This window comes from Zingiber officinale, chromosome 7A (assembly GCF_018446385.1).
Source record: "Zingiber officinale cultivar Zhangliang chromosome 7A, Zo_v1.1, whole genome shotgun sequence".
In the NCBI taxonomy this organism is placed as follows: domain Eukaryota; kingdom Viridiplantae; phylum Streptophyta; class Magnoliopsida; order Zingiberales; family Zingiberaceae; genus Zingiber; species Zingiber officinale.
This window is the reverse complement of record NC_055998.1, coordinates 24,271,113-24,290,163: the sequence shown is the minus strand read 5'-3', so window position 1 is coordinate 24,290,163 and position 19,051 is coordinate 24,271,113. Positions and strand designations below refer to the sequence as shown.

Below are 19,051 nucleotides of genomic sequence, written 5' to 3'. Positions count from 1 at the left end.
ATCATAACTTAACTTCAAATCAATCCCGATTTAAACCAACATAATCCTTATTTACGTATCCACCCATTGGATTTAGTTCAAACCCGATTTAATTTTAATTTAACTTCCTTACTTCGTATCTTTTAATTTAGTTCATCCGTTTATTATTATTATATATTTTAATTTTAAAATTCAATGCTTAATATTTTAAATCGTTATTGATCCGGCGGTAAGAACAGGGGACCCCCGTTCTGGGAGTCAACGCCACGTGGAAGTCAAAGGGCAGGTGGCCGACCGGAGAAGGGTGGGTCGACCGCCCGGCCGGCCGACCGGTGTCTAACTGAGCAAAAGGTGCCCTGGCAGGAAGTTGGGCCCCGACGCTTGTTGAACAGGATGGTAAGGCCGAGCGGATGGCAAGCTCGGCCGAAGACATAAGGTAGCATATTGCTGACAGTCTCCACAAAGCACATTACCAAGAATCTCCCAAGTAGACCGCTATATGTGTCCGACCGGACGCCCGGTCGGGAGTAAGGGGAAAAGGACAAGGGACATCTTTTTCTGACAGCGGGCATGTTCTACGTGCAGGCAATACTCAGAATCCTACGACAGAAGGATCCGCTGTCCCATCAGAGACGTGCCCAAACTGTAGCAGTATGGTGTCAGGTAAGCTCCTCTGACAAGCCCACACTACGGTATGGGGAAGGACACGTGTACACCTCGGTGTGTGTGCACTCGCTTCTCCACAGCCCTATATAAAGGCCCTCACTCTTCGCCGGAGGTACGCATTATACGATTCTTGGAGCCACTTTCTTGTTGAGCTTTGCTTGACTTGAGCGTCGGAGGGTCGTCGCCGGGAACCCCTTCCCGGCCCGACTTCTGTGCAGGTTCACCGGAGGTCCGGGCGGATAGTCAGCAGATCTACGTCAGCCGCTTGGAGAGCGCCACGTGCCTAGCGTCCGTTGATTCAGCTTTTGGACAGGATTAATTTGGCGCCGTCTGTGGGAACGCTCCTGCATCCGATCGGAAGTAATGGACGAAGCTGGACGACAGCACTCGGTGATGCTCTCCACGGAGGAACTCGATGCTTTGATCAAGACAAGAGCCGCCAAGCTTATGGAATAGAGACAAAAGTCACAAGCTGAGCGAGCATAGCAGCAAGCAACATCAGCATCAGGCGGCCGAGCGGAAGCACCTCAGGCCACCGTTGCATTCCATCGGGCCCTATTCCGCACTCCTGAAGCCGCAGCAACTAATCGAGATCGGGGATCTTCTTCGGATGAAATGCCAAGACGAGATAACAAAAAAGTGAAAGCCCCCCGAGCGGACACATCGCCCGAGCGGATCAACCGCTAATTTTCAGAGGCTATTCTACGAGACCCTCTGCTCAAGCACTATGTGCCTCCGACGATCAGTGAATACAATGGAACCATCGACCCGGATGATCATTTGGGTAAGTTTGATAACACGGCAACCCTGCATCAGTACACAGATGGGGTGAAGTGTCGGGTTTTCCTCACCACCCTCTCTGGATCGGCTCAACGGTGGTTTCGGAGGTTGCCGGACGGATCTATCACAAGCTTCAAAGACTTCCGTATGACCTTCCTCCACCACTTCGCCAGTAGTCGGCGCTACCAGAAGACGAGTGTCAGCCTATTCGCCATCAAACAAGAGCCCAGGGAATCGCTCCGAGTCTATATCCAGCGGTTCAACCAGGTGGCCATGGACATTCCAACAGCCACCTCGGAGACCATGATGAATGCCTTCACACAAGGCCTCGTGGATGGGGATTTCTTCCGATCACTCATTCGGAAACCACCCCGAGACTACGACCATATGCTGCACCGGGCTAACGAATACATCAACGTGGAGGAAGCCCAAGCGGCACGAAGAAAGGAAATCTCAACTGAGAGGGCTCCTCCTACCGAGCGGAAGCCTCACATTGCTCACCAGCCGCCCAGAGGACCGCGAGCCGAGGCAATTCGTTCTCATCATCTAAGATCTCATGTCCAAGAAGTAGCAGCCGAACGGCCCAAGCAAAAGAAGAAATGGACTCCTATGTTTTGCTCATTCCATCGGACGGACACGCACAACACCAGAGATTGTCGGAGTCTTCCCTTGATCGCCCATCCCGTTCCCTGGAGTGGTGGCCGCTGATCGCCATCGTCCGATAGGCGACAGAGAACTCACGGAGCCGATCGGACTATATCTGATTGTCGACAAAGACAAACTCCCGAGCGGCAGCATACTCCAAGACGTGAAGACAATCCTCGGATGTCTAGGGAGCGGCTTAGACCGTCCGCTCGGGAAGAAGAGAATAGAAACAACTCTTCCCGAGGCGAAATCAACATCATAGCTGGTGGTCCGACCGGAGGAGATTCCAACCGAGCAAGGAAGGAGAGCGTTCGGCAGTTCCAGATCCATGTGGTCGGCTGCAGCCAGGAACGGGCGAGCGGACCCGAAATTAGTTTCGAGTCCAGGGACTTGGAAGGGGTTGAAGTTCCCCACGACGACGCTCTTCTCATCAAAGCGGTAATAGCCAATTACACTATTCATCGTATTTTTATTGACACAGGAAGCTCGGTCAATATCATATTCAAAAAGGCATTCGATCAACTGCAAATTGATCGGGCCGAGCTGCTGCCCATGACGACCCCCCTTTACGGGTTTACGGGCAACGAAGTTCAGCCGGTCGGACAAATCCGATTGGCTATTTCGCTGGGAGAGGAGCCGCTCAGAAGGACGTGGACTGCAAACTTCGTCGTGGTGGACTCTCCGTCGCCATACAACGTCATATTGGGGCGACCAGCTCTCAGTGAATTCCGAGCGGCCGTCTCCACCTTCCACCAGAAGATCAAGTTCCCCGTCGAGGACAAAGTGGGAGAAGTACGAGGAGATCAACTAGCAGCTCGGCGATGTTACGTCGAGATGGTCCGAGCAGAAGCCAATGCCGCTCGGAAGACGCCCCGGATCGAGGTGAACGCTATCACTGAAAAGCCACCCTCTTTGATTTATGAAGAAAAAGAGGAAGTGCAAATTCACCCGATCCGATCGGAGGCCACGACATTCATCGCGTCCGATCTGGAGGCGAGCCAGAAGGAGGAAGTGATCCAATGCCTCCAGAAAAACCATGATGTCTTCGTCTGGTCGACGCATGAGTTGCCCGGAATTTCACCAAGTATAGCGCAGCCTAAGCTCCATGTCCAACCGGACGCTCGGCCAGTGAAGCAGAGAAAGAGGAATTTCAGCGCCGAACAGAATGCCATCATCCGAGCGGAGGTAGATAAACTCCTGGAGGCCGGCCATATACGCGAGGTCCAGTTCCTGAGCTGGTTAGCAAACGTGGTGCTAGTCTCCAAGCCGAGCAACAAGTGGAGAGTGTGCATCGATTTCCGGGACCTTAATAAGGCGTGCCCAAAGGATTTTTATCCCCTGCCCCGGATCGATCAACTGGTGGACTCTACGGCCGGCTGCGAGTTGATATGCATGCTCGACGCTTATCAAGGATATCATCAAGTGCCACTCGCTAGGGAAGATCAAGAAAAAGTCAGCTTCGTTATAGCCGACGGCACCTACTGCTATAATGTAATGCCGTTCGGACTGAAGAACGCGGGAGCCACTTATCAACGCTTGATGAACAAAGTGTTCAAGGAGCAAATCGGGCGAAATCTGGAAGTATATGTGGATGACATTCTTATCAAGTCCGTCCGAGCGGCCGGCCTCTTCAAAGATATGGAGGAAACTTTCCGAACGCTGCGGAAATATGGCGTTAAGTTAAACCCTCAGAAGTGCCTGTTCGAAGCAAAAGGCGGGCGTTTCTTGGGCTACATAGTGACCGAGCGGGGCATCGAAGCAAATCCCAGCAAAGTTAAAGCCTTACAAGATATGCCGCCTCCAAGAAATTTGAGGGAAGTGCAGCGCTTGACCGGTCGGATAACTGCCCTGTCCAGATTCATCTCCAAGACTACCGATCGGAGCCTGCCTTTTTTCAAAATCTTGCGCAAAGCCACCAAGTTTCACTGGGACGAAGAATACGATCGGGCGTTCGAAGATCTGAAGACATATTTGAATTCTCTTCTGGTACTAGCCAAGACAGCTGCGGGTGAGCCACTTTGTATCTACTTATCTTCAACCGAGCAAGCCATCGGCTCGGCACTAGTAAGGGCGAGCAGAGAAGAGCCTGTATATTTTCTGAGCCATATTTTAAAAGATGCTGAATCTCGTTACACTGGGCTCGAGAAACTGGCTTTCGCTTTGGTCCTCGCCGCTCGGCGCCTCCGTCCCTATTTCTTGGCTCATACTGTCATCGTCCGGACGAACAGCTCATTGGGAAGAGTGCTGTTGAATCCAGAAGCGTCCGGGCGGCTCATCAAATGGACAACGAAGTTGAGCAAATTTGATATTCAATACCAGTCCCGTTCGGCGATAAAGGCACAGTCCTTGGCAGATTTCGTCACCGAAGTACAAAGGCCAGAACCCGAAGCCATGTGGAAAATATTTGTGGATGGATCGTCCACTCGGCTCGGAAGCGGGATTGGCGTATTATTACTCTCTCCTCAAGAAGAAAAAAATGCATTTGTCCATCCGGCTGGATTATCGAGCTACAAATAACGAAGCGGAGTATGAGGCTCTTATAGCTGGCTTACAGGCTGCCCGGCATGTAGGGGCCGGACGGGTGACGTTACATTCAGACTCGCAACTGGCCGCTCAACAACTCTCAGGCTCTTTTGAAATCAACAACGCTCGGCTCAAGCTTTATGCTCAAGCCTTCGAGAAACTCAAGGCCGACTTCAGAGAGGTTATTATCTAGAAGATACCCCGAGCGGAGAACCAAGCGGCCGATGAGTTAGCCAAACTCGCAAGCTCAATAATGCCGGTTGCCATCCAGCAGCCAGTTGAACAAGTATCTTTGGTGGCGCACGTCGACCGGATGGAGGGCCTCTCGTTCCCGAGCGACTGGCGGACACCCATCATGGAGTTTCTCCGCTCGGGTGCTACACCGTCCGATCGGGATGAGACCCAGCTACTAAGGAGGAGAGCCGGTCGGTTCACGCTCATTGGAGACCAACTATACAAGAAGGCTTTCTCTTGCCCACTGTTGAAATGCGTGAGCTCGGAAGACGCGGCGTACATCCTCCAAGAAGTGCATCAGGGATCCTGCGGAGGGCATCCGGGCGGACGATCGCTGGCTAAGAAAATCCTGCTGGCCGGATACTTCTGGCCAACTTTACAAGCAGACGCCGCTCGGACCGTCGCGACGTGCCTTTCTTGCCAAAGGTATCATAATTTCTCTCACCGACCGGCGGAAGAAATGAAGGCAGCTACTGTGTCTTGTCCGTTCGACCAATGGGGAATGGATATTGTGGGTCCGTTTCCTATGGCGACCGGACAGCGAAAATTTTTATTGGTGGCGGTTGATTATTTTTCCAAGTGGGTGGAGGCCGAGCCGCTAGCCAAGATCACCGAGCAGATGGTCAAGAAATTTATCTGGCAACATATCATCTGCCGGTTCGGCATCCCCTGTCGACTTGTTTCAGACAATGGTCGGCAATTCACAGGAAAGTTGCTTGAAGATTAGTGCAGAAGCTATGGCATCGAGCAACACTTCACGTCCGTGGCATATCCTCAAAGCAATGGTCAAGCCGAAGTAGCCAATCGGGAAATTCTTCGTATGCTGCGCGCTCGGCTCGACCATTTGGGAGAAAGCTGGGTGGATGAAGTGTCTGGTGTCTTATGGGCCATCCGCATGACCCCAAAGGAAGGAACGGGCGTCACGCCTTTCCATCTGGTGTACGACGGCGAAGCGGTGATTCCTGTCGAAGTCGGCGTCGAGTCCGTCCGGATCCAGAATTATGATGATGGCAACGCCGAGCGGAGGAACATGGAGCTGGATTTGGTCGACGAGGAGCGAGCCAAGGCGTCCGTCCGGCTGATGGCGTACCGGCAACGGATGAAGCAAAACTACAATCGGCGCGTAATCCCCAGATCATTCCAGGTAGGCGACCTTGTCTGGAAGAAAGTAAAGTCGGTCGGCGACGTCGGCAAACTGGAGGCTCCTTGGGCAGGCCCCTTCAAAATCATCGAAAAGCTCCGCTCGGGCGCTTATTATTTGGAGGATGAAGACGGGCGACAGCTGGACCAACCATGGAGCGCGAATCATCTCCAACCTTATCGAGCTGGGTGAAAGGTGCACTGATGTAACTCGTTTTTGTGTATATTTTGGTCGTCTATGTCCCTGTAATGCTGGAAGCAAAAATGATTTAAGGGATGGCTAATAGCTTCGCCGAACGACAGTGTTAAAATTAGTCTTGAAGGCCGTCGAGCTCCGACGTTAAAAATCGAGAGACGAGCCGACGTCTATAAACCCGCCGAGCGGAAGACCGTCGAGCTCTGACGTTAAAAATCGAGAGACGAACCGGCGTCTATAAACCAGCCGAGCGGAAGACCGTCGAGCTCCGACGTTAAAAATCGAGAGACGAGCCGGCGTCTATAAACCCGCCGAGCGGAAGACCGTCGAGCTCCGACGTTAAAAATCGAGAGACGAGCCGACGTCTATAAACAGGCCGGAAGACCGCCGAGCTCCGGCGTTAAAAATCGAGAGAGTGGCGTCTATAAACCCGCCGGAAGACCGTCGACTCCGGCGTTAAAATCGAGACGAGCCGGCGTCTATAAACCCGCTGAGCGGAAGACCGTCGAGCTCCGACGTTAAAAATCGAGACAAGCCGGTTTATAAACCCGCCGAGCGGAAGACCGTCAAGCTCAGACGTTAAAATCGAGAGGCGAGCCGACGTCTATAAACCCGCCAGCGGACCATCGAGCTCCAGCGTTAAAAATCGAGAGCGAGCCGGTGTCTATAAACCCGCCGAAGCGGAAGACCGCCGACCTCCGACGTTAAAAATCGAGAGCCAGCGTCTATAAACCCGCTGAGCGGAAGACCGTCGAGCTCCGACGTTAAAAATCGAAAACGAGCCGACGTCTATAAACCCGCTGAGCGGAAGACCGCCGAGCTTCGACGTTAAAAATCGAGAGACGAGCCGGCGTCTATAAACCCGCCGAGCGGAAGACCGTCGAGTTTCGACGTTAAAAATCGAGAGACGAGCTGGCGTCTATAAACCCGCCGAGCGGAAGACCGTCGAGCTCCGACGTTAAAAATCGAGAGACGAGCCGGCGTCTATAAACCCGCCGAGCGGAAGACCGTCGAGCTCCGACGTTAAAAATCGAGAGACGAGCCGACGTCTGTAAACCCGCCGAGCGGAAGATCGTCGAGCTCCGACGTTAAATATCGAGAGACGAGCCGGCGTTTATAAACCCTCCTAGCGGATGAGGCCAATAAAAAGGACTGCAAGTGTCCAAGAAACTCGCCGTCAATATCGTTCGACTGTCTCTACGTTCCGCTCAGCTTAGAACCCAAAAGTACTTCATCGGCATATAGCGAGCGATCTCTGCTATCAAAGCGGAATATTACCTATTTAGCCGAGCAGAAGGGTCATGCCAAATACTTTGTAAAAATCCCTTTCGGATGCTAGAGGTGTGATAATAGATGGGCGGACAACACATACATTAGCTAGCACTATGTGAAAATCTGTATTAGACTTCGCCACTATTTACTTCGGCAATCAATAATTATGAAGTAATATATTACAATTAACTTCGGTACAAAATGTAATATAGTAAATACTATTTTAAACTTCATAGATTAAAAAATACGGACTTTACTACTAATTTTATATAATATTTTACTTCGGGATTTATATTTGATGAAGTAATAGGTCACAAAATTAAACTATATGTCTAAATGTTGAAGTAATAAGTTATTATTGGTTAAAAATATTTTCCTACCTGAACCGGTTTACTTTTTCCTAGCTAAACCCTAATTACTTTACTTTTTACCTGCAGTGTGCGTCCTCTTTCTTCTGCTATCTCCTTCGCGTTTTTTCTCCCTGCGCCCTCTTCCTGTTTTTTCGCCCGACGCAGATATTCAATAGCACCACAAACTTCGACTCCCCCGGCGGCCTTCGACTCACCCCGGCGACCTTCTACTTCACCCAGCCAGCGGTCGGACTCATAAAGATCCTTTCCTCTATACAGAGCTAGGTTTGTTCCCTCTTCGACCTCTTCTTTCCTTTCCTCTCTGCCTTGCCGTTAGGTTTCTTTTCCTTTTTTCTCTGTTCCTTTGTCTCTAACCGATCCTAACTATTGTTTTTTTTCGTGCACCCTCTAGGTCTTCTTCGTGTTTTTTCGTCGTGCGCCCTCTACTTGTTTTTCTGCCCGACGCAAACAATCGACTTCACCCGGCGACCTTTGACTCCCCCAGCGACAAATCTACTTTACCTGGTGGCCCTTCAGTTTTTCTATAGCTCTAGGTTTGTTTTCCGACCCCTTCTTTCTTTTCCTCTCTGCCTTGCTGTTGGATTTCTTTTCCTTTCATCTCTGTTGCGTTGTTTCTAACCAATTGTCTCTAACCGATCCTAAGAGGCAAGTGTTATTCTCTAGTTTATTGGTATTATTGTTTTTAGACATGAATCATGAACTAAAACATGATGGAGCAAGACAAAAATTATACATATGAACTAAGGCATCTTGCTTGGGGGTCTGTAATGATTTCTTGATAGCAGATTCTGTTATTTCATGGAAAACAACCCTTGCGATAATGATATCTTCATTCAAGGCATACTGTTGTTGTAACATCTCATTTGACAGAATCCTCATGATATGGTCAAAAACAGAACCATATATTTCACAAATTAGCAGCCTAATATGAATTATCTTCTTTCAATTGAATAGACAATCTTATGCTTTCATTTGACACCCTATTTTCAACATTCACTATTTACCAATTGTAGTTAACAAATCTTCAGAGATTATGTGTTAATTGAGACGATGTATAATTGGAGCTTTCTACCAAAGCAACATGGGTTTCTATCGTTTGTTTTCTATAGCTCTTGAATGCAATGTCTCTAGAACTGCTAGTAATGAGTATGCTACTACATTGCTTTAAAATGATTAGCTTGCAATGCTACAAACTTCCAATAAAAGACTACACCGTATATTTTTATAATTTCACACAGATTACTAAGATTTGTAGACATGCATAGATAAAGATACAAGATCAACTTGTACGCTTAGATTCCATAATTCAACATCCAGTGTATGCATGCTATCTTGAAATGCTTGATGCACTAGCAATTAGTAAATTAATAGATGTAATTATATATATCTGCAAGTTTGTCATATTGGTAGTGTCTACCAAGTAACATTTATAATTGGTAAGCAGGTAATATGGATCCTTATGCCATCCTTATTTGTCGTAGTCATGTCAGCTTTAAATAACCAATGCAATTGTAGATACAAATTACTTTCATTAATTTCGAAAACATCAAAGTCAGCTTGAATTGAGGAAATGCTATATATCTACACTAAAAAGGAAAACAAATTAAAGTAGAATGCAGGAAAAAAAAAGAAGAAATCTGACCCATTTAGTGCTACTTTATTTGTTGCTTTATTTGTAGATTTCTGATAAGTAGAATTGGTTTCATGAGATCCACCCACTGTACTAAGCACTCTTCCAGTGGCATTCAAACCATTCACAGACATTATTGTAGACTGTTAGTCTTCTTTTTACTACTATCCTATATTTTAGCCTTAGGAGCCTTAGAATCATTGATGGGAGTTTTGGTCACTGCTTGTTTAGTCTTTTTCTTGACAACTTTAGAATCCTTGCTGGGAGTTTGGTGCTTGTTTGTTTAGTCTTTTTTTTACATCTTTAGAATCCTTGACAGGAGTTTTGGTGTTTGTTTGTTTAGTCTTTTTCTTGACAACTTTAACAGACTTCTTTTGGATGTTTTACTTGTGATTTTGGTGGTAATAACAGGTGCCCTTTTAGATGACTTGGATATTGTAGCATGTGTTATTATCTTCTTTCCTTACATTATTTCATTGCTCATGTATTAACAGACCTATTTGTTTGTAGATTTTACTTGATTGAAATGGATAAATCTTGGATATACTTGGATAGAAGGTCCAAACAGTATGAGGAGGGTGTGAAACAGTTCATTAGCGATTGTTTACAGAATCCCAATATTGACCCCAATAATATTCATTGTCCTTGTTACAAATGTATCAATCTTAAAAAAGGACCGGTTAAGTTCATTTCAGAGCATCTTTATTTCCATGGTTTTAGTCAAAATTATGTGAATTGGATTTGGCATGGTGAGCCTGCCAAAGATGATAAAGTAAAATGGAGTGTCAACCAAGAGCCAGTTAATACTTATTATGACAACTTTGAAACCGCTCATATGTGTGAGGCAGCGTATGATAATTATACAAAAAACCCTGAAGAATTTATGAAATTTTTGGAGGAATCAGAGAAGCCATTGTACAAGGGATGTCAACGTTATACAAAATTGAGTGCACTTGTGAAACTGTACAATACCAAAGCAAGGCATGGAATGAGTGATGCTCTATTTTCAGATTTACTATTAGATTTTGGAGATATGTTGCCAAATAATCACAATCTACCATCCTCCATGTATGATGTAAAAAAGACGTTGAGTTGCTTGGCGTTGACTCATGAAAAGATTCATGCTTGTTCCAATGATTGCATTCTTTATAGGAAGCAATATAAAAACTGCACAAGCTGCCCTAAATGTGGCTTGTCACGGTGGAAGCTAACCAAAAACAAGGTTGAGAAGAAAGGTGTTCCCGCTAAGGTGGTTTGGTATTTCCCTCCCATACCAAGATTTAAGCGCATGTTTAAATCTTTAGAGACCTCAAGAAATTTAACATGGCATGCAGATTCTACAAGAGTTGTTGGTCAATTACGTCATCCAGTTGATTCACCATCGTGGAAGTTAGTGGATCATATGTGGCCCGACTTTGAAAGTGAGCCAAGAAATCTTCGTCTAGCGCTTGCAGCTGATGGCATTAATCCTCATAGCAACCTTAGTAGTCGGTATAGCTGTTGGCCAATCATGTTGGTCAATTATAATTTACCTCCAAATATGTGCATGAAGAGGAAATACATCATGCTAACTATGCTCATTTCAGGGCCTAAACAACCTGGAAACGATATTGATGTCTATCTGGAGGTGTTAGTTGAAGATTTGCAACGATTGTGGGAAGGAGTTGATGGAGTCTATGATGCTTATCGCAAGCAGTTCTTCACTCTTAAAGCAGTCTTATTATGGACTATCAATGATTTTCCTGCCTACGGTAACCTTAGTGGATGTACTACACATGGTTATTATGCATGTCCAGTATGTGGAGAAGATACTTATGCAAGGCACTTGGAAAATGGGAAGAAAATGTCTTTTGCGGGCCATAGACGATTCCTATCACGGTTTCATCCCTATCGTAGGCAAATGAAGGAGTTTAATGGCATGGAGGAACTTGGAGAAGCAACTAGACCATTATCTGGGATTAAGTTGTTTGACAAACTTTCTGACATAAGGTGTGAATTTGGAAAGAAGATAAGTGTAAGAGGGAAAAAAAAGAATGCAAAGGCTAATAAGTTGGAAGTCACTATAGAAGAAAAATATTTAAAAGCAACAAATTTCAGAAAATGTTGGAAGAAGAAGTCAATCTTTTTTAATATTCCTTACTGGAAACACTTGCATGTAAGACATTGTCTTGATGTTATGCACATCGAGAAAAATGTATTTGAATCTCTCATTAATACTTTGATGAATGTTAAAGGAAAAACCAAGGATAATGTGGCAGCTAGGTTGGACATGGTTGAGATGGGAATTAGACCTGAATTAACACCTATAGTTGGGGAGAAGAGAACATATCTTCCTTTTGCTGCGTGCTCATTCACAAAAAAAGAAAAGTTACAAGTGTGCAAGTCATTAAAGGATATAAAAGTTCCAGAAGGTTTCTCTTCAAACATGAATAATATTGTGTGCATGGATCAGTTGAAGTTGACTTGCTTGAAATCCCATGATTGCCATGTTTTAATGCAGCATTTCTTGCCAATAGTCATACGTGATGCGCTGCCAAAACATGTTAGATATGCCATCATAAGATTATGTTTTTTCTTTAAAGATATTTGTTGCAAAGTTATAGATGTAGCCAAGTTAGATAAGCTGCAATCTGACTTGGTTGTTACACTATGCTTATTGGAGCAATATTTCCCCCCATCTTTCTTCGATATCATGCTTCACTTAACTATCCATCTTGTTCGAGAAGTCCGATTATGTGGACCAGTTTACTTTAGATGGATGTATCCATTTGAAAGATGCATGAAGGTGTTTAAGAGTTATGTAGGCAGTTGAAAACATCCTGAAGGTTGCATTGTTCAGAGATATTTAGCAGAAGAAGCAATTGAGTTTTGTTCAGAATACCTCAATGACGTTGATCCTATTGGAGTTCCTCAATCAATTCGAGATCCGAAAGCAAATGGTTCTGGCTTGCAAGCATGCAATACACCAATTATAGTGCAACAAGTTGATCTGCAACAAGCACATTTGACTGTGCTAGAAAATATGGAAGAAGTATCTCCCTATATAATGTAAGTGTGTTGTATTATTTATAATTCTGCATACATAATAGAGATTATCTAATGTCTCACTTAAATTTACATATTAATACTTCTACAGTGAACATAAAATTTTTTTGAAATCAATGTTTCCCAAAAAAGAGAAAGATGAAAGGTGGATACAGGATGCTCACAACAAGAGGTTTATTGATTGGTTTCGTGCAAAGGTGGGTATTAGATTCATCAAATTTTTAATATCATTTGTGCTGAACAACTTATATCTACTATTTTTAATCACCATATTCAAATTTAATACATGTTAGGTGGCTGCTGAAATTGACAGTTGCAATGGTGGAACAACATCATCATTAACATGGTTGGCCCATGGACCGCGTGCACAAATCATTAAGTATAATAGTTATGTGATAAATGACAATTTATACCAAACAAAGGCGCGAGATGATGACAGAGTTTGCCAAAACAGTGGGGTTTCTTTAGTTGCCAACACCATGCTTGTATGTAGTGCTAAAGATAAGAATCCCTTGCTAGCTGATGTGTCTTTCTATGGAGTAATTGAAGAAATATGGAAATTAGACTATCATCAATTTCACGTTCCTCTTTTCAAATGCGCGTGGGTTGCAAATGACAAAGGAATAATCAACAATGATGAATGTGGCTTCACCTTAGTCAACTTGAACAAACGAGGACACAAGAATGACGAATTTGTGCTTGCAAGTCAAGTCAACCAAGTCTTTTATATTGATGACCCATTAACAAAGGGGTGGTCAATTGTGCTCCCAGTTCCAAATAGATGTTATGAGGGAGATGCTGATGATGGGAGCAGTATTCCTGATTCTAGACCAATTGATGATGTTGATACTCATTGCATTCCTTCTCATGAAAGATATTTTAGATCAGAAATTGAGGGTGTTTGGGTCACAAAAAAGAAAAAATGATGTTTTGAATTTTTGGGTCATGAAAGGAATTTTTATGCACTTTAAAAAATTATGTTATGCAATTGTATGTTATGTTTATACTTGTGTTGCGATTTATTTATATTTGTGTTATTATGATTATATATTTCATGTTTATGTTATTGTTATTGTACCAATTTTAATAGTGGTTTCATTGATGTTCTTATGCAGACAATACTCGATGGGTCGTAAAAAACATGTAGTAGCAGCTGAGGAGATACATGGAGTAGTCGATGTTGAGCTACATGGTGTAGCCGATGCAGAGCTACATGAAGTTACTGATAGAGAAGAACGTTCTGTCGATGTGCAGAAGAATAAACGAGGTCCTACATCAATGTGTAAACTCACTGCAGCTGCAAGATGGGGAAAAAAGCGAAGATTGATTATGATGACATGGGACGACCATTATACAATGCAAATGGAAAGGCATTACAATCGTACATTGGCTCTGTTGCTAGAACCATGGTGCCCATCAACATAAAGTCTTGGCCTACTGTTCCAGAAAATATAAAACAAAAATTGTGGGAAGAGATTTCGGTAAGATTAATAAATACATACAATCCCAAATCAAGTTAACCTTACAACTCTCTGCTGCCATTGTTTTATTTAATCAATTCTTGTCATATTAAGTGTATAATTAATAGTACTAACTAATTTTTTGTGTTGCAGAATGTGTTTGAATTAGCACCACAAAGTGAGACTGCTGTGATGAATTCAGCATCTCAAAAGTGGCGGGATTTCAAAAACAAACTCACTAGCAGATTTGTTTGGCCAAATAAAGACAATCCTGAAAAATTGAGTTCTCCACCTAGTCAATATCAGATCCCAAAAGCAGTTTGGAAAGCATTTGTAGATGAGAGACTTCATCCATCATGGGAGATATGCACTCATATGGTGTTAGCTGGAAATGTTGCTTATATAACTTGTTGCTTATATAGCTGGAAATTAGACTTCTTAATGATCACATATATGATTCAAAAACAAAATTCAAACTATGGCCAGTGCAAAATTAGTACTGCCATTAAATAGGGATCTAATTTAGTAGATTAAGACATTGTTATTAGTACTACCAACGTGGTATGTTTATTGTTGAAAAACTATTGCTTTGCATGATTCAAGACACTGGTGTAAATGTGAGAAAAATCATGTTACAAGCATCAGTGAACATATCAAGGCATGTACACCATAGCATGTACACATGAAATGCTAGTCCAAAATAATTCAATTTAAATTTATCACATGAAATGTACACCATATCATGTACACAAATTGAAGAAAAAGCCAGCTTCGACCTGCTGGAAGCTGCAATCAGCTTCGGCTTGCTGGAAGCTGCAATTCAATTGTTTGTTATGAATGCAATTGTTTTGTAATTCATACTGTGCCAATTAACCATTGCTATAAAAATATTCCAGCCCAGTTCCAAGTAAGCTGCTGCCCTGTTGCAGTAAGGTTGTGGCATTTGTATCACTGCAGATCTGCAATATGACTATGTAGAGCATTTCAAATACGTAGAATACATATCACTGTAGATCTGCAATATGAATGTTAAATTTATCACATGAAATGTACACCATAGCATGGATTTTTTCACAGTTCTGTTGGATGTGGATTTAACAAGTATAGTTGTGGATTTTTTCACACCTGCAAACCAAAATACAATTCTTTGTTTCCATATTATCTGCTATATATATAATGCATACAGGTGCTTATGAATGTATCTTTTATGTAGCTTATTCATGAAAAGCAAAAGGAACGAACGATGCATTATAAATATCATCACATATTGTCTCGCAAAGGTTATATCGGCTTAGAGGCTGAATTGGTAAGCTACCATGCATTATACTTGGCATTTTTCAAGAAAGTCTTTAATATTATGTAATTGATCATTTTTGGGATTGTAGCGGGAGAAAAAATTAATTGCTGAAAATGAGGAAGTTGATAGATCGTTGCTTTGGCGTAAAGCTCGCGAGGACAAATATGGCAACATTACAAATATGGAGATAGCAAAAGTCGCTGAAAAAATTGTAAATATTTATCTTTATCTAATTTTTATATCGTCTAGCTAAATAATATTGGAATTTTTGGATTAATTTGTTACATCCCTAATTGTAGGATGACTTATTGGAAAAGAAGGTCAAAGGAGAGTTCAAGTCTTCTGGGATGAACGATGTGCTAACCACTGCCTTAGGAAATCAGGAACACTATGGACGAGTTAGAGGTGTGGGAGGATGTGTAAAACCCCAACTCTACTTTAAAACTGCAAGAAAGAATAGGGAATCAGTCCCAAAGGATTCAATCGATAACTTCAAAGAACAATCGGAAGAGAATAAGAGCTTGAAGGCTGAAGTAGAGAAATTGAAGGCTCAACTTGCTCAGGTCACTAATAATCAAACTTGTGAGGTTGTGATATCGAATAAGTCCTCAAACATTAATGACCCAAAATGGAGAGATGATGTGGAGGTTTATGAATGTGACACTTCAAACTTGGAGGTTCTATATTTCTAAATTTTATGTCAAATTAATTTTTGTTTTCAAATTCACATATTTATATACAATTTCTTATTGTTCTTACAGGGAAAGAAATGTAACTTGGCTGTGAAACAACGTGAAAATGTGGTGGCGTATGGCACAATACTATCAGAAGGAGGTCCAAATATATTGATTCATCATGTTCCACTTGGAGAAGGGAATTTCAAGGTATCTATTGATGTTGTCTTAGATGAAGAAGCAGAGCTTCCAATCCCAATTCGGTCTGGACCAACAATCGTCAATGATGTTGTTGGAACAATTGTTGCTTGGCCTAAAGAGTTGGTAATTTTACCAACGAAGAAGGTACTTTCAATTTTCTGAAAAAGTTGGTATTTGAAAAAACCTTAATCATTTGTATACTCATATGAATATTTTAACATATTGTAGAAGAATGTGCAACATCAATCATTTGCTCCTTCGGATGTTCGTGGTGATCAGGACAAGTACAAGGAAATTGAAAAAACTTTGCCGATGGCATGCAAGTATATCTACTCGTATGTTATCAGATTGATGCCTAAAGATGAGAGCATACACATAAAATTTGATGAAGCTATGTTTGGACGTCCCAAAAGTGTATGGTTGCTAAAAGAAGATATCTTACGCTTTATGGAGATGAAAGAGATAGGTGCCAGACACATTTTGGTTTACATGGGGTATGTTATGTGTTAAATACAATATTTATTCACATGCTTTGCTTTGTTCACAATATTTGTTCACATGCTTTTGCTTTGGTTTACATGGGGTATATTTATATTTTTCATTACCTTGAAATTATTACCTTGCAGTTACCTTTACAAATACATGAAGAAAGAAAATAGAGCTGAGTATGTGTCATTTGTGGATCCTGGTCACATACCTACATGCGGTGTGGGTGAAGAAGGTAGTAAATTATCACAACATATTGCTGCTCAGTTGGGAGCATCGAACAGGGATAGCATATGCTTCATCCCATATAACACTGGGTAAGATTTTAATTATTTATTTTTTCCTACTACATGCTAGTCAATGCTATATTTTTTTTGTGCAGGTACCATTGGATCTTGACTATAATTAATGAAGACAAGAATATGATATATTTATTGGACTCTTTGAGTAACAGGAACCGAGATCATGCTTGGCAAACTATTGTGACCAAGTAAGTCGTAACTTATGCTAATTTTGAATGCATTCAATTCATTATAGGTTGAAAAACTAATTTTCTATTTTTACATTGTAGTGGAGTCAAGATATACAATGCATCAAGGGGTATTTCAAAAGGACCAGGTTTTAAACAATTGACAGTATGTATTGTGACTATGTATTTAGACATCAATTAATAATTCTTATTATTTGGATTGTGACTTCTTGCATGACATTTTCAATTTCATTAGGGTAATCTTAAACAAAATGGTGGTGTTGAATGTGGATATTGTGTGATGCGGTACATGAAAGAGATAGTCTTAGATGAATATCCACAATTGGAGAGAAAGGTGAATTTCTTCTTTATGAAATATTTTCTTTATAAAATATTAAGTTATTTTTCATTTATCCTCAAATTTTTGTTAATGATTCAGTTTGCAGCATCAAAAAACAAACAGTATTACAATCAATCTCAGTATGATGAAGTCAGAAGTGAATGGAGCGAATTTGTCTATTTCTATGTGGGTGTCTAAGTGTAGGCTATGATATAAAGTTTAGATTGTATTTAGAGATTTATGGATACAAAAGTTTTTGGGTTATGCTTAAACATTTCTTTTATGAATACACTTTTGAATTGTATTTGACAGATATTTGTGATATATTTGTTCAATTTTGGTGATGAAAATTATTGTGTTATAGCAAAATATTATGATATACACTTTTGTCAATTAAATTTGTATTGTAGTAAAATATAGTCAACTACTTCAATACTATAAATAAAAATGATGAAGTAATACAATACATAAGACTTCGGTATATTTAAATATTGTCGTAGTTAAAGAAACTATTTACTTTGTCACTGATTAAAATTGTTGAAGTCGTTCGTATGTATTACTGCGGTAACGTAAATTGTTGAAGTGTAGTAAAATATGCTTTCCTACTTCCATACTACGATGAAGTATTACAATAACAATTACTTCGATCAAGCTAAAATATGCAGAAGTAATATTAACTATTTACTACACCATAATATAAACAATTGTGAAGTCATAACTTCTTTAAACTTCGTTAGACAATGTTACTTCTGCAGTAATATATCATCAACTACTTCGGTAATTTTACTGGTCTTGATGAAGTAATAAGGGTTTTTTACTTCGAAACCGGTCCGATTTTGAACCGGTTTTGAACCGGTGATAGACTTCGGTAATCATGTGCCGAAGTAAAAAAATAACCCTTTTACTTCACGTGCGTCTACTTCGGTAAATATCTACCTATTACTTCGGATAATATCCGAAGTCTATTATCGATTTTCACATAGTGTAGCCAAAGGGGCAAAGTACGCGAAAGGAAAGCATGGCATTAAAAATAAAACTTTAAGCCGAGCGGCTTAAGTAAAAAAAAGGATCATTTTTGGCCGAGTGGCCTAATTTCATATAAAAACGTATACTCAATATAATCGTAAATGTCCTTGGGAATGTTGTTCAGGAGCGCCACTTGATCTGTAGCTGGGATGGTGAAGGACTTGGGAAGTTGCCCCTTGGACTTCAAATATACGGTGGTAGCGGTCATGGCGAGGTCAAAGGCAGTGTACATCCGCTCGCAAACCTTCTCTGAAAATTCGGGCGAGCGGATGTAATTCTGTCTCAGGGCGGTGACCCGGCTCGGCTCGGCCTCTTGGTACTCTTTGAAGGCCAATTGAGACGCGTCGAGGGACTCCTGCAGAGTTTTCAGATCTTCTATATGCTTCAGTGCGTCAGCCGAGCGGCCTGCTTTCTCGCCATCAAGCTGGTCCATCAACCCCTTTACTTTCTGATCTAGGCCCCGAGCCTCCACATTCTTTTTCTCCAGATCGGAGATGGCCGTGTTTTTGCGAGTAGTGGCCAGGGTTATTTTTGTGTCGAGCGATTTGACCTGTCGCTTGGACTCGGCCAAGGCGTGGGCCTGATCGGCCGACTTCTTCTGCTCGGCCGCCAACAAA

General features: G+C 42.3%; 1 protein-coding gene and 1 long non-coding RNA gene across 2 annotated transcripts; both read left to right on the top strand.

Annotated features, from left to right (window-relative positions):
• The first annotated feature begins 10,271 nt into the window (after positions 1-10,271).
• Positions 10,272-13,407, top strand: LOC121999285. Its single transcript, XM_042553986.1, has 4 exons — positions 10,272-11,978; positions 12,276-12,484; positions 12,573-12,678; positions 12,775-13,407. The coding sequence occupies exons 1-4, from the start codon at positions 10,272-10,274 to the stop codon at positions 13,405-13,407; spliced, it is 2,655 nt and encodes an 884-aa protein (XP_042409920.1).
• Positions 13,408-17,177: 3,770 nt separating this feature from the next.
• On the top strand, positions 17,178-17,599 carry LOC121999986. The gene is made up of 3 exons (XR_006116879.1): positions 17,178-17,234; positions 17,325-17,423; positions 17,508-17,599. It is a non-coding gene; the product is annotated as an uncharacterized LOC121999986 (long non-coding RNA).
• Positions 17,600-19,051: the final 1,452 nt, after the last annotated feature.